We start from the raw sequence: 16,402 nt of genomic DNA on the forward strand, positions 1-16,402 counted from the left end.
TCTTGCATTTATGAAATATTTTTAAACAATATTTTATTTATCCATGGCAGTTAATTCAGCCAGATGGATGGTTGGACAGATGTTTTGTGTGTTTGTGTGTAAACATTCTTCCTGTTTTTTGTTTTGTAGAACACAAGAAATTAAATACAAAATAATGCAAAATATTTCATAAGTATGGATGTGCAATATTACTGGCCATAGTGCAAAAGGTGAAAGGTACTATTGTAGCAACGTATTCTTTATTTTATTAAAAATTTATATAAATAGCTCCAAAATGAAGTTATTTGAATATTCTGTTGGGTTTTTGTTTTTTGTTTTTTGTTTTTTTAAGATTTACTAAGTAGGCTGATTGTTAAAGGATAGAAATTGTGTTTTCACCTCCTTAATTATAATAGATAATAGTGGTAGGAAAATGGGAGATGATGATCCCCTCTAAATATTCCCTTTTGACAAGGTTAGCATTTTTTCTTTAAGGCAGAATTGGTCTTCTTTTAGGTAAGTATTTAGATTCTGAAACTGCTGCAGATGGCAGGATTTTCAGTACTCGGTACATTTTTTTAAATGGCCCATTTTGATATTCCTTTCTTTTTTTTTTAACTTAAAATTTTCAAAAAAGTTAGATCTCACAGTAAATATTTCTCAAATCCTTCCAATGGGATTCAATTTGTACACATGTTTCTGATGAGGTCACTGCTTGTTGTTATGATACAGAAAAGCCTGTGTCTATTTTAGGCATTTACTGTACATTTCTCCCGAGAAAAGAGTGAGATCGTGTCATCTCATGCTCCCCATCCGCAGGTCACTTCCTGTAGAAATATGGACTAACTTAAACCTCGTGAGTACTGATCTGAGCATCTCTTGCAGCCTGTAGTATAAGAAACCCACCCTGGGATTTTATGATAGCTGTGGAATTAGAAGGCGGGAAATTAACTTTTATTTCCTGAATTTGTGTGTGCATTGTGTATTTTATAAAGGCTAAGTCTGATTCCTTTATAATATTCCTTCTAGAAGGAAGAATGAGGTATTTTTCAGTCATCACGTAATAAAAGCCTGGGGTCTTCAGCTTGGCCATAACAGCCTTGACCTCCAAAGAATGTAATAACAATATATATATAACTGTAAATGGTATTATACTATCTTAAAAGTTTTAGATAAAATCATAGTTCTCTTTGCTTAGCATAACATATTTAAAAGCCTAATACAATGCTTTCCATTCTTTTTTGTCTGTTGATACTTGGCTTTCTCAGAACTCTTTTGCAAAAAAAAAAAAGTTAATTACTTTGCAAATAAATGCAGGATAAGAATATATGGGATCTTAGCTGTTTTAGTTTTAATTACTTTTATAAGTGGTATTAATACATTTAGGAGGTTAGGTGGGCTTTGTTCTTACAGAAGTTAGTTGAAATAAAAAGTACTGAAAATGCAACACTACAGGTATCACTCACTTAATGAAATCAACATTTTCAGCAAGTTTAAGCAGAATTTTTCTGTTAATCTGGTTTTTAATTGGTCGACACTATCAAATGGAATCTTACTTAGATAAAGCAAAACTTTTAAAGTAGCATTTTAAAAAATTTTTTAAGCTTTCTAACATACTAACCACCCTACTAACAGTATGGCCAATATATTGGCACTTTGCTGACTGTGGAGCAATATTAGTTCTTCTTAACTTACAAATTGATCCCTCATGTTGTCTTAAGTTCATTTTCATGTTTCACTAGGTGCTCAGAATCTTAATATAAATTAGCATATTATCAAAATGTCACAAAATTAAAATGCAAAATAAAAAGTAATAGGCAATTTCTAAATTTCAGGGGCACCATTCCCAGTATCTTTGTGTGTGTTTGTCTTATAAGTAGTGGGAAGATATGTTTAGCTTGGGCTAACCTCAAATTGCCTTACAATATATAATGCTAAGTTAGGATAAATTTTTGTTTTTTTCCATTGGCTTCATTTCTTAGATGATTAGATTATATTTATTAGATGTAATTAGCCTAGTAATGTCTATTTAGCTTGTTAAAGTGTCTTTGGTTAGGAGAAAGTAATAGCATAAAACTCAAGGACCTGAGTTTTTAGTGGTAAAGGGCTAATAGCTAAAACTCTGTGGATTGTGCCTAGATTCTTTACCTAACCCAATGGTTTGCTGCATTTAGGTTAGTGTCTTTATAAAGAGCTAGCTCTCATTGGGAGAGTTGAGCCAGAGCAACCATAGTAAACATAGCTTACTGATAATAGCAGTTACATAGGGATAAGATAACTTTCTCTCACTTACCTAAATTTTAATGTGTCCTGTTACATAGGTTAATTTGTGCTTGGAAATGAATTTTAGTTAAGTGAGAAATACCTGTTGTTTGCTTTCTGACATTATAGTAATATGTACAGAGAATAATTTACAATTATAATTTATGGGTCTTTAAAAAGTTTTGTTCCTAACAACATTTATAAAATTTTATTGTACTATTGTAAAGTTTTTTATATATGGGTTTTTTTCCAGCCTCAAATTCTTTTGTGACTTGGAAGAGTATTGTGGACAGAAGCTTGGGTATTTAAAGTTTATGTTTTTAGAAGTAGAACTTTTATTTAAAAAAAAAAAACTTAGGTCCTCATCTTCTTTTCAAATAAGTATAATAAGATGAATGAGAATTTTTACCTGGATTGGCTGTTTTTTAAAAAGTTTGATGTAAAGATTCCCAGTTTTAAGCTTTTAAAATTCAGTAAAAAGCAAATAGTTTTTCTTAAGATTTCTATAAAATGATTAATAAAAATCATTGTAGTAATGCAGAATATTTTGTTGGTTTATGCTACTTAGCAGCTTTTTACTAATAAACCCTTAATTTTGCTCTACAGACATTTAGCTATTACAAATATTTAAGTTTACAAAACAAGAATCATTAAATTGGAGTTTGACCAGAATATTGATATCTGATTGCTTTAAAATATAATTTGAATATCCTAGCCTTTTCATGTAGAAAAATGAGGTTCAAAAGAAGAGAAAAATAATACTCTATAACTTTATTCTCAGTTAAGCTAGAACCATGCAAGAAAATACTTACACTGGTCTGATAGTTTAATGTTTTTTTCTTTTCTTTTACCAAGAATATATGCATGAAAAGAACCTTTTATTTAAAAAGATGTTCCTGGCAGCCTGCTCAACACTTTAAATTTTATCAATTTAGTACCTGCTGATGCGTCTAAAACTGTTGGTCCCATTCTAGTTTTATACTTACATATGTAGTATTAAAAGCACTTAAGAGAAATGTAGAATATATAATCTTTACAAAAGTATTAAAGGAATTATTTAAATTGAATCTGTATCCCATTTCTCTTGCTTGCTAAATAGATTTAATTGGAGCATCCATCTGTGTAACATCTGGCTATTTCTACAATGTTAAAACAGTGGGTTAAGGAAGTAGAATTTGAGTTAGTTACTGACATAGAAAAGAACCCTGTGAGACTAAATTCAGCTTTGTAAACAATTTAGTGTAATTATTTTGCATATGTAGATATACCTTTGAAAGCCAAGAAAGGTTTATGATTGGATCTGTACTATATTAATTTAAAAACAAATTATTCTTAAGTATATTGTAGCATTTCTGTTCCTGTAAGTACTTTACTCATCTTAAATGTACTGATCATTAGTCACCTTTATAAAAATAATGTGCCTGACCCTCTAGTATTTGATAGAAATATTAAAACAGTTAAGATCCTTAAACATTTCTGCATATAAGATTTTATTGAGTAAATGTAACTTAATGTAAGTAGTTCTATGAAGTCTGTGTAAATTAAAACCCTGTTTTGTGTAGATGAAGCAATCTTTATAAGTTTCTGTCATCAAGACTGTATTTTGTGTGCTATTTTTCCATAGCTAGGAAGGTGGCAAGTAAAACATATGCACTATCCTAGAAACATACTGTTCCAGGTAGATCTTAATTTAGTACCTGGAATGAGCCATCTTAGGTGACCACTATTCTGCACCAATACCTAGTACATAATACTTTAGTTTTAAAGTAAACTAGAGCTGTCTTCTACCCTGAGTTTATTCCATGTCTATAAAAGTAAGAGGGAACTTCCAATTTGTTTTGAACTTTTGAGTTTTTGTATGTGTTTAAGTAGATGACGATAGGCCTGTCCTATTAACCCTAACAAAAACCTTACTGTGATACGGTTATTTTAACAGTATTAGTAAGTATATATGTAGAAAGTATTCATGGGGCCAAACAACAGTCTTTTCCACTATATAATCAACTAAAGATCAAACTATTGGTAAAATTTGACATTTGTGTAGAATTCATTTTGAATGTAGTGATTTGGGATGCTAATCAAACCCCAGGTAACTGTTTTTTTAGCTGGTTTTAAGGATCCCAAGTGCATGCTTTTTAGCCGTAGAATACACAGAATGTCTATGTGTTTGTAGAGATGGATTTCTGAATTCAGCTTAGACAGTAGAGAGCACCCTAAAGGATATTCTAAGTAGATTGGGAAAGCAATTTATATTCATTTTGCTTGTAAAAGAATCTGTTAGTTAAGGACAGAATTTGAGAATTCATATAGATTGGAAGTGAAGACAAATGTTTGTCATTGTATGGATTTGTAAAATGAAAAATGTAATATATACATAAATTAGTAGTTTATTTATATACATTTTCTTGAATGTAGATTTATCTAATTTTTAAAACCTTAAAGTTAGTAGTGAATTCTTCATTTTTACCAGAGTTCATTTTAAACATGTTTGTTCAGGTTTTACTGCAATCACAGCAACCAACCCCATTTGGCTTATAAAGACTCGGTTACAGCTTGACGCAAGGTATGTTAATTCCTTAAAATAAAATTGGTTAAAGTGGGTTTAACTAATTTTTTTTCTACAAAGTTTTTCTTTCCTTTGCTGCTGAATTTATTTGTTGTTGTTGTAGTTTAATTTTGAAACTTGGGTCTGCCATCAGAAAAAAGATAATGTAAGAGTTGACAATGTGAGCTTTTCCAGGTGAGAAAAGTATACTATTAATATGTGTTGTTTTGTTTTGTTTTGTTTTGTTTTAAAAAGAGTGGCTAGAAAGACTCCTTAGAGAAACAGAAAGGAAAGAAAGAGATAGATTAACCCAGCCCAAAAGGTAATACTTTCCCTACATGGGTACTTATAATTGGCGTCACAGAAGCTAAATAAGCCACAAGGTCAACTAGTCTAAACCGAATCTTTGAGGATCATTGCTCAAATTTAGTGACCTTGTGAATAGAGAACCGTAGGCTGACAGACAGTTCTCATATATCGTCTGTTACCACTGACCACTTTATAATAGCAAGATTCATTCATTCAACAAATCTAAATTAGCAGATACTGCTATGTCTTAGAGATGCACCAGGAAACAATGGGGACTTATTTTAAATGGAATAATCAAGGAAAGGTTTTTTGAACCTATTTTAAGCAGAGGAACCAATCGGTGCAAACCTCAGAGGTTCTAAAGTATAGGGCCTTTGGTGTTCTGGGAACTGAGAATAGGCCAAAAGCAGTACTGCGTAGGTTTTTGCCATCTCAACTCTCCTATTGGCTTTAGAATAGAGACTCTTAAGTAGCGAGATGGTCCTATCTTATATGTTACAATAATAATGTTAATGGTTTTAAACTATTTTAGACTTTCAGTCTGGAGTAGGTTCTGTGTATAACATGTTTCTCCTGTTTTTATATTTTGGTGTTTGGGAAATAGTGTTATGTCCTATAGGCTTTAAGTAAAACTGATCTAATAAATCATTAACAATTATGCCTGCTTAAATATCTGTTTTCCATCTTCTGTCATGTTGAACTATATACTGTTTGGAAACTTGAAAAGAAATATCTAATTGTTTCATCTGAAATAGATCTTTTAATGAAATCTGAAGTGTTGTAGCAAAACTCCAAGTTTATTTCTTAAAGCTACATATCTGAAAAGTAGTGGTAGCTAAGACTTATTCCAAAGATTAGAAAGTACAAGATGCTAGTCCACATTATTCTATTGTAAACTACCACAGTTAGGTTTGACTATGTTTAGCGTTGCTCTATAAGGAATCCAGGAAAAGCATGACTTAAAACTCTTTAATATTATTTTTTTCCACTTATAATTGTAACACAAACTGGCACAATTCTTAGGCTTGCGGGATTGAGGAATTGGATAGGGGTGGGGTAATAATGAAAGGTTGACTTGAGGATTCTGGTTTATAAGGCTGAGGGCTGGGTGCAGTGGATCATGCCTGTAATCCCAGCGCTTTGAGAGGCCAGGGCAGGAGGATTGCTTGAGGCCAGGAGTTTAAGAACAGCCTGGGCAACATTGCAAGACTTAATCTCTACAAAAAAAATGCATGCCTGTAATCCTAGCTACCTGGGAGGCTGAGGTGGGAGGATAGCTTGAGCCCAGGAGTTTGAAGCTGCAGTGAGCCATGATTGCACCATGGAGACTCCATCTGTTAAAAAAGAAAAAAAAGAAAAAGAAAAAAATCAATTAAAAAAAAATTAGGGCTGATAGGTTTACCTTTCAGGATTTGTATCTCTTTTAACTTTCTTGTGAGGAAGGATCTTTAATGGCAGAAACTAGTTACAGTTGGTTTGTGGATCATTTATCTAATAGGTATTCAATATCTAAAGACAATCCATTCATAAAACTGGTGGAATCTGTCGGTAATTAAGTGAGTGTTGTAGTTGTGGTTTTATTTTATGTCAGAAACAAGTTAGGTATAATTTATAAATAGGTAAATTTTCTGTTTTTTTAATAGGTAGCGTTTAAACCTATCTCTTATAGATAAGGTCGTATTGGGAGAATCAGTGTAAGGTAACAAATATTGTTAAAACAAAATTACATGTGCAGGAGATGTCGTATTCTATAAGAGTAGGTGCTGCCCCCTTAAGTAGAACTAAGGAAATTGTCTTAGGCAGAGTACTGAATAAATACTTTATAACACTACAGGTTCTCATTTACTAGTCACCAGGGAGACTGATACGACCATTGCCTTTAAATGATCATAGGGAATTTGACTTACATTAACCCCATCACTTCTTAGGGAGAATATGAGTGGGGTTGAAAGAGAATCCCTCAGGTGCACAGAATTTCAGTTAATCATACTGCTTGCTTTATGATATTCTATCATCATTAGTGTCTCAGTCATTCTGTTTGTGTTACTAAATGCAAAGGAAATTCAGCTTACTTAGAACTGGAATTAATACAGTGTGAGGATTTTTGTTTACTTTGTTTTGTTTTTGTCTTGAGCTGCAGTCAGGGTGTATAGTTCCTAAGGGATTTGTTGCTTATCCCTGCCATGTGAACCCCAATGAGGACATGAGACTGAAGATTCAATGTAGTGCATTTTGCGTTCAGTAAAATAAACTATTTACATATCACCCATTTAATATGACAAATTTGGGACAAAAGAATAGGAAATCTAAAATATGAATATTGTTTTAAAATTCTAATTCTTCATGAGTTAAAGAAGGCCATTCTTTATTATTAGAGTGACACATTTTATTATATTTTACTTTATTTAAAAAAACCTATCAGTAAGATGTTTCTTTTTGCTTTTCAGGAACCGTGGGGAAAGGCGAATGGGTGCTTTTGAATGTGTTCGTAAAGTGTATCAGACAGATGGACTAAAAGGATTTTATAGGGGCATGTCTGCTTCATATGCTGGTATATCAGAGACTGTTATCCATTTTGTTATTTATGAAAGTATAAAACAAAAACTACTGGAATATAAGACTGCTTCTACAATGGAAAATGATGAAGAGTCTGTGAAAGAAGCATCAGATTTTGTGGGAATGATGCTAGCTGCTGCCACCTCAAAAACTTGTGCCACAACTATAGCATATCCACATGGTAAGAAGAGTTATCTATTAAATCAGAAATATTTTCCCACCCCAGCCAACAGCTCACTTATTAAAGCATTTATAATTTTACTGCATTCTGGTATAACAAAATACAATTCTTGGGAGTTCATAATGAGATTAAATCTGGTTAAGTAATGTAGGCTGTATTAATAGGTCAGTATTATGCTATCAAATAGCATGGTGGTGATTGAGCATGAGCTCTGAAGTCAGTCAAATTCTAGCCTTACTCACTTCAGCTTGGTGACTTTTGGGCAAGTTTCTAAGTTTTGAAAAAAGCATGTATGTAGGTGCTATACTAGATAGTTTACATACGTTACTAATCTACATAAAAATTCTCTAAAGTACTTATTTTCCATTATGCTAGAACATAACCAGAATTGTTCTCCTTTTCAAATTGAATACTGAAAAGAAATGTAAACATGAAATAACTTGCCCAAGGTCACATACCTACTTAATGGTGAGGCCCAAATTTGAAATGAAGTCTGTAATCCCAAAGACCAAGCTATTTTACATTATTTCATGTTGGCAAATATGTATGTGTTAATAATTCCTTTTATTTCTGTATTTAAACTTTACAATAGCCTATTTCATTAATAGCTAGATAAATCACTTAAGAATTTATCTGCTACATGCTGAGGTTTTTTGGTAGCTTTTTTGGTTGTTTTAAGCGTAGCTTTTGATTTTTGCATGTTTCAGATTTGTTTTTTAATGTAAGCGCTTCATTTTTGTTCACTTACACTGATTAATATTTACCATCTCCATTGTGTATCATATCAGGAAAAATGAGATAGGCCTAGAAAATGCATATTTGCTCTAATAGTAATTTATGAAACCAACTCTTTAACCAGGTTGGACTATGAACTTATCTCAGTTTCCTGAAGGAAGTTCCTGACTTTTCTAAAAGAAGTCAAAATAGGACAATATCAGCAATATTGTTTAGATACTGACCTATGAGGTAGGTTAGGGTGGTGGCCTGCTAAGGTGTAAGGAATAGAGTTTTGGGGTTTAAGCATTCTTTTCCCTTGAAGTGAGATGATATCATTATGGGAAGAGGTACAGTTGATAAACAAGATACGTTCTTTTTTTTTTTTTTTTTTTTTTGATAGACAGGATCTCACTGTGTCACCCAGGCTCAAGTGCAGTCACATGATCATAGCTCCCTGCAACCTTGAACTCCAAGGCTCAATCAATCCTCCTGCCCCAGCCTCCCAAGTAGCTGGGACTGTGAGCTCAGGCCACTATGCCCAGCTAATTTTTTAATTTTTTAATTCTTAGTAGAGACATAGTCTTGCTGGATTCCCCAGGCTGGTCTCAAACTCTGGGCTCAAGCAATTCTCCCACCTCAGCCTCCCAGAATGCTAGTCAGGCATGAGCCACCACACCTGTCCAAACAGGACATTTTGGAGTTAAATATATAAATGGCACGAATCTTTAAGACAGAACAGATTTCAAGTAAATAGTTAAAATGGCTGTGGATTGCTTTAGACTATTTCCCTAGGCCCATCTGGAATACTGTGTTGAAAACATTTGAGAAATAGTGGATGTAAAAAAAAGTACTTATATAGGAAGCTGTGAATTCTTGTCCCAGCTTCTACCCACAACTGGCCAAAATTTCTCAGTAGCTCCAATTTTTCACCTTTTAAAATGAGGAAAAATTGGACTGATCTTTAAGGTTCATTCAGCTCTTAAAAATTTATGATTTTTGCTTACCTGATTCCCAGACTGGGTTTTATAGCTGGCAGCTAGTGTTTGGAACATTGTCAGCTTCTTTGTCCACATGATGTTTCACATTCATGTATGCGGACTGTTTTGAATAGATTAATAATTCTATTGTTTCTTTGTACTACTCACTTTAAACAAATCTTTTCTGCTTGTTTCTCACTGTATCCTTTTTATATTCATCCTGGATGCCACCTCTTTACTGCCTCTTCACCTTTTCCTCCTCATTTCTATTCTTCCTTTTATCTGTTTATTTAGCATACAACTGATACTTCTCTTTTGTTATATTGTGTCTTTTTACATTCAAAGACTATAAAGTTTATAATTAATGTACATGATTTTGGCCATATTAGAAGTTTGATGTTACTATGATGTGACTGGTTTCAATAAGCTACACATTAGAAGCCATCCTTTTTTATCCTGAGCTTACACTTACAGACTGATAAATGGGATGTGCTCAGTTATAATTAGAAGAGTGTAAAGATATCAATAATGTTTAATTTTATTTCTTTCCTAAACAGAAGTTGTAAGAACAAGACTACGTGAAGAGGGAACAAAATACAGATCTTTTTTTCAGACTCTATCTTTGGTTGTTCAAGAAGAAGGTTATGGGTCTCTTTACCGTGGTCTGACAACTCATCTAGTGAGACAGATTCCAAACACAGCCATTATGATGGCCACCTATGAATTGGTGGTTTACCTACTCAATGGATAGCAGCATGAGGACTGCTGTACTACAAAAAAAGAAGACCAAAAGATTATAGTGGACCATGGAATATGGAAGCCAGCATGGCAGACAGAAGGAAAATAGTTTGGGAACATGTAACTATTCTAAGTGGAAGTTTTATTGTAGGAATTATAGTAATCACACCACATTACTTGGCCTTTCAGTAATGTGAAAAAAAAAAAAAAAAAAAACCTCAGAGCCTCCAAGGAAATGCCTTTAGAAGCACTCCTCTCTCAAAATTGCCATTTTCTCTACCATGTCCACCAAACACAGTTGGGTTTTGTTGATTTATGGCAGTCTTCTAAACAAAGTGATCGTTAATTTTACATACTATATTGTAACTATCCAAAGATAGTATTGGCAGTCATAAATTTATAACTTCTGGCTTTTGTTTAATTCCAGTAAAATAACAACAATGACAATGAGATCATCAGTATTATTTTCACATTTCCCTGAGAGGACCTGGCACAACATTTTAAATTTAATTATTTGGCAGTAGTCACTGTTTTTGACAACCAATGAAATAGCGTCTAAATATCTTGTATATTTTTTAGCATCAAAATGTTTTGGTTTCCACTGCTAACAGGTGCTTGATGTCTAGCCTAATGTGGATATTTAAATTGTTAACATACCAAACACACATGGTAATAGTTTGGGACAAAATAACTAGTAAAATGTTGATTCTTGGCTATTTCACTGACTACGGCATGTCCTCGTGTCTTCTCTAATTTTGTGGTACATGAATGAATACATTTATCTTTTCAGTGACTTACTAGTTATGAACTTGAATTATCACCTCTTTGTCATACTTAAGTATCATTTACATAAAGTGTAAAAGATTTTTCACTTTTGAATCTTTGCCTACTTGCTTTCACATTCAGAATTTGAACTTTTGGGTTTTTTCCAGGTCTATATATAATAGATTACATTTATTTTGTAGAGAAAATAGTAATTTAAAATTTTGCCGTTTTAAGGTGACAATATTTGGGACAGTATAAATATAGACAGGGGCCCCCTTGCTATCTGCTTTAGCAGGTAGTGACATTAATTGACTTCTAGTTTTGTATAAGTGAACAAACTGCTTTTGACAAGAAATTTATTCTGTCCTAGTTTCCTGCAAGGTAAATCATAGAGAGATTCGAGTTCATTTGGGTTAAATGTGCTAACAGGATGTAGCTTTTAAATTTTGCTATTGAGTCAGCTGTACCTTTTAATACTTTAAATGTGTTATTTGTATGGCCCTTATAAAGGTGTTTGCTGTAATTCTGTTAAAAGACTTCGCCTGTGCTATACTGGTGTATAAAAACTGCCGCAATTGGACGCCAGTGTGCTACTCATTTCAGTATACCTGAACTGTACATTTTGTGCAATGGCTTTATCTAAAAGAATGACGCTTCATGAAAGCACTTTGTGGCCTTTTTTGGGGGGGAGGGTGAGAGAGTAGGAGAGAATACTATGTTAAGATTTAAAAAAAAAAAAAACAAAAACATTGGTCATGTATTAGGCAGAAACAGTGTTCATAACATTTTTCTGGGTTTTAAGTATGTTGTTTCGGAGATCCTTAATATAAATGTTTTAGGTATTCTGTGTACCCTGTTGTGCCCCCAACATTATAGAATATTACAGCGTGTCATTGCAAGCTTTCTCTGCTGTCTCCAGTGAAACATAGTGCCCTGTTAAATTCCCCAACTTTAACTTCCTTGTGATCAACAGTAACTGGATGTTTTTGAGGTGCTCAATTGGAATAAAAATATTCCAGTCTATTTGGAGACCAAAGGCAAAATCAGTTTTCTTACCTTTGGAATTATTTGTACCTTTTATGGTAAATTTCAGCTTTGACATGTATTATGAGGAACATACCAAAAACAGGTTTGTAACAAATCTGTAGAGAAGGTCTGAATCTATCGTGTTTGCCTTTTCAGGTGCCATTTCTACTGCCTAATACAGTGCCATTTGCCTTGTGAAGACCCATAAACATTCATTGTGTTGAATGTAAGATAGAGACTCTCCCTAGTCTTACTGATCTCAGTACCCCACAAATGATTAAGAATGATATGAAAACCAGCAGCTAAGGAACATCTTATTATTTAGTTGTAGCATATTCATAACAAGTGTCCTTCAAGGATGAACATATATTCTCTTTCTATTTGTATTTAGCAAGTAAAACTTGTGTTGACCTTTAGTGCATTATATTCAGCTTTTAACAGTATTATGTATGTACTGGAAAGAAAAGAAATCTTAGAGTCTTGGACATTGTTTGTGCAACAACTAGAAAGGAGCAATGAAGTTTATTTCAGTTGTATTTTTCCCTAAGCACAATTTGCAATAGTTTATGTATGACAGAGATAATTCGAAAAGGAAAACTATATATAAAAGTTGTATATAAAGTTTGTCTCTGAAATATTTCTTTGAAGTTTTTAAAAAATTGACTCATGTTTAAAAACAAAAACACGTATTCAAAGCATTGGACTTTTTTAACTTGTTTTCATCTGTTTATCATGACTTTATTTCTGGTGTAGAGGTAGTCTACATTATTTAGATTGTTGTACTTCTAAATTTCAAAGTTCAAATCTGAAGAATTAGCAATTGTGTTTTCGGGATACCATGCAGTGGTTTTAATCCCAAGAAAAAAGCTATCACCAAAAGTTGATTTGATTCTCATTATGTAACTTTGTAGAACCATCCTTTCTAGATGGGTCCCCCACAGTGGATTTGTAACTTTGAAGTCAGGATGGAATATCATTAGATTATCTGTGGAATAGCATTACTATGTTAGGACCAGCAGAGTTTGGATTGGTAAAAATAATGTTTACTCTATTACAGGGTTACAAACATTTCAGCATTTTTAGGTTGGTTTTAAATCACTAAAAATATTTATTCAGATTTGAAGGATTTAAGTGCTAAAAACCAATCCATTTCTTGCCCTTCAAGAATTGTCCATGCCTGCCTTTTGTTGTTTACATGCTCTTCTGCCCAGACTGTTAGTAATCTAGGGACCCCCTTTGGAGCTGATAAGTACAGTTCAGCCTTTTCTCCTCAAATATCTAATGACTTTAACATTCCTAAGACTATAGGTATTTGTGAATGATTTAAATTTGAGGAATTTTAATACATAAAATACAGTGTACAAACTTTCTGCCCACTCGGATCTCTTCTCCATCATGTACTTAGTATTTCCCATTAACCTACACACTGATTTTTATGCTACTCCTTGTAGAAACAAAATTCTGGTTTGACTCAGTTTTTGTGTTTATAAACTTTTGGAATGTGTACCCCCGTGTATGTGAACAATTATGACCTATCAGTCATAGCTAAATAGTGAACCTCAAAAGTGTTAACTTTTGACTATTATGTGAGGTTTGGTATCTTGCATTTATGTACATGGCTGTAAATTATGTGCATTTACTCTGTATTTATGTTATCTAGCTGACTTTTACTTGAATTGTTCAAATTTTAAAAATTAAAATACGCTTATGAAAATATGGCTTTTTCTGTAATATATCAACATTTTATTGAGAATATAATCACACTTTTTTGGATTATCCTATGTGTGGAACAAAAATCCATTGCCATTTTCAACTTAAGTTTTAGGCTCGTTTGATTCAGTCAGCAAACCTTATCTTGAGCACTTTGTATCTGTTAGATCTAGTGATGTCTGAAGGAACCAAAAGGTCAAGTAATCCAGCTCCCCCATAGTGTAGAAAGAAATCTTGCATATCTTCCACAGGTTTATTGACTTTTATCCAACGCTTTCATGTTTTAATTTCAGCCTTTGTGAAAGTTGATATTAAAAATACAGAGGTGAGAACTTGTTAGAATAACCAAATGAATCCACATATGTTAGATCAAAATACAAATGACACAGATAAAATGCTATATAGTGCCTACCCTCTTTACATTTTGTCTATTTTATTTAAGTTTTTCTGAATTGTAGTTAACATCAAACATTGTCCAGTCTTGTAGGTGAGGAAACCAGGACGAAATATCTTTTGTATTTCAACATTAACATAAATATGAAATTGTTGGTTCTACTAATAGTACTCTGCACTGAAGGCACTGGCAAAATAATGGTTAAGAATGAGCACAGGTGTTCCAAGTTGTGTATGTGTGTTTATTACTGAACATTGGGAGCCGTGATAGAGGAAGTAATTTGTGAGTTCATGGTTTCTTAAGGTTCTAGTGTGACATCTATACACTGATAAAACTCAGGCAAGCAAAATGTAATTAAATGTTTCCCCGCCCCACCCCCCTTTATATATATATATACGGAGTTTCACTCTTGTCGCCCATGCTGGAGTGCAATGACGTGATCTCAGGTCACTGCAACCTCTGCCTCCTGGGTTCAAGCAATTCTCCTGCCTCAGCCTGACTTCCCTTCTGTTTCTTTTATTTTTGCACTGTATAGACCAGCTGACTGCCTTGATAGGTATTGAATCAATTCAAGATTTATGTTCATAGAGTGCATGTTTATACAGTGGTTTCATGTGATTTCTTAATGGCCTATAGATCCAATAAATACAGAGGAATATTAGTCACAACTGGACTTTTTGACTTGAGTGCTCTGAATCTTAGTCCTGTGTTTTTTTATTTACTACACTAGGTTATTCACCAGCACCTGACAATAGATTGATGTTTTAGAAACTTCATTTTAAAGGAAAGATGGATAGAAGTTGGCTCTGAATGAAACATTAGGAAGTAATCAGAAACAGAGTTGAATACATAAGAACAGTATGAACTGTCTAGAAGCTAAGGTATATAGACCTTAGGTTACATCCTGAGGCCAGTGGGGAACCTCTCAAGGTTTTTTCTCCCACAGAATGAATAGCAGCATCCTAGAAAGCCAGACTTAACAGATACTAGTTTGTCTTATGTAAGTTGCTCTTAATTAATACTATGAGCCTCGGGAGTGTCAAGGTGATCTGTGTTCTCTGAAAGTATTAATTCTTTTAGTAAAATCTTGGTTGCATGGAGAAAATGGCATTTTAACTAGGCTTTGAAACAGATAAAAATTTTACAGGCTGACATGGGGAGGGGCATTCTTTGTTAAAGGTCAAAGTGTTTTAGCCCAAGTAAGGAAAAATAACCCACTTTCTTTTGTTCTTATCTCCTAGGAATTGACTCAAAAGGTGTAAATTTCTTGAGATTTTAAAACCAGGGGTAGACCAGGATTCCAAACCTAATCTAACTCAGGAGCTTATCAAATCCAACCAAACAGTTTAGTACTAGGCCCCTGATTTTCTGTTCCCCAGTCCCCTCCCTGCTCTTCCAATGCACTGTAGAATTCCTCCTTGAGTCATTGTCAAGGATAAAAGCCCTAACATTCTTCAACCATTACTTCTGAATCTTACCTTTTAAGGTTCTCCAATATGATCGATCTCCTTAGTATGAACTTAAGTGTTTTAGTGGCCCAGACTATTTGATCTATACCTTCCTAAATTAGATACTGATTTTTAGAGTGTGTTTTTTGTTGTTTTCCTAACTTGGAAAAATTGTGCTGGAGCAACTGGACATCAATATGAATTAAAATGAAGCATTATTTCACCTCCGTGATCCAATCACCTCCCACCAGAACGCCCACTTCCAAAATTGGAGATTATATTTCAATATGAGATTTGGGCAGGGACACACATCCGAACTGTCACTGTACATTTAAGATTTGTTCATGTTAAGAATTTTTAACCTAGTAATGCAAAATAAAAGCATAAACTAGATACTTATCTCTTTAAAATACTTTACCCAGAAGACAGCAAAGAGGTAAGAAGAGGACTATATGGAAGAAAAGTTAGGTATCATGGAGAATGGGATAAGTATGTCTAATGTACTTCTGATCGGAGTTCCAGAGTAAACGGAGAGGATGGAGAAGAGACAATATTTTAAAAGGTAGTTGGAGGCCAGACACGGTGGCTCACGCCTGTAATCCCAGCACTTTGGGAGGCCAAGGCGGGCGGATCACTTGAGGTCAGGAGTTCGAGACCAGCCTGGCTAACATGGTGAAACCCTGTCTCTACTAAAAATACAAAAACTAGTTGGGCGTGGTGGCGGGCCCCTGTAATCCCAGCTACTGGGGAGGCTGAGGCAGGTCAAGTGATTACTTGACCCCAGGAGGTGGAGGT

The 16,402-nt window shown here is 33.8% G+C and overlaps 1 protein-coding gene across 1 annotated transcript in view; it reads left to right on the forward strand.

Moving 5' to 3' along the window:
* SLC25A36 (solute carrier family 25 member 36) overlaps positions 1-13,769 on the forward strand; it is a 38,691-nt gene extending 24,922 nt beyond the window's left edge. Inside the window, exons 5-7 of the mRNA XM_009239359.4 lie at positions 4,738-4,804; positions 7,543-7,832; positions 10,084-13,769. Coding sequence (XP_009237634.1) covers positions 4,738-4,804; positions 7,543-7,832; positions 10,084-10,277 — 551 coding nt within the window. The 3' untranslated portion in view covers positions 10,278-13,769. The remainder of the gene's footprint in view (positions 1-4,737; positions 4,805-7,542; positions 7,833-10,083) is intronic.
* Positions 13,770-16,402: the final 2,633 nt, after the last annotated feature.

The sequence above is a fragment of the Pongo abelii genome, chromosome 2 (genome assembly GCF_028885655.2).
Source record: "Pongo abelii isolate AG06213 chromosome 2, NHGRI_mPonAbe1-v2.0_pri, whole genome shotgun sequence".
Classification (NCBI taxonomy): Eukaryota; Metazoa; Chordata; class Mammalia; order Primates; family Hominidae; genus Pongo; species Pongo abelii.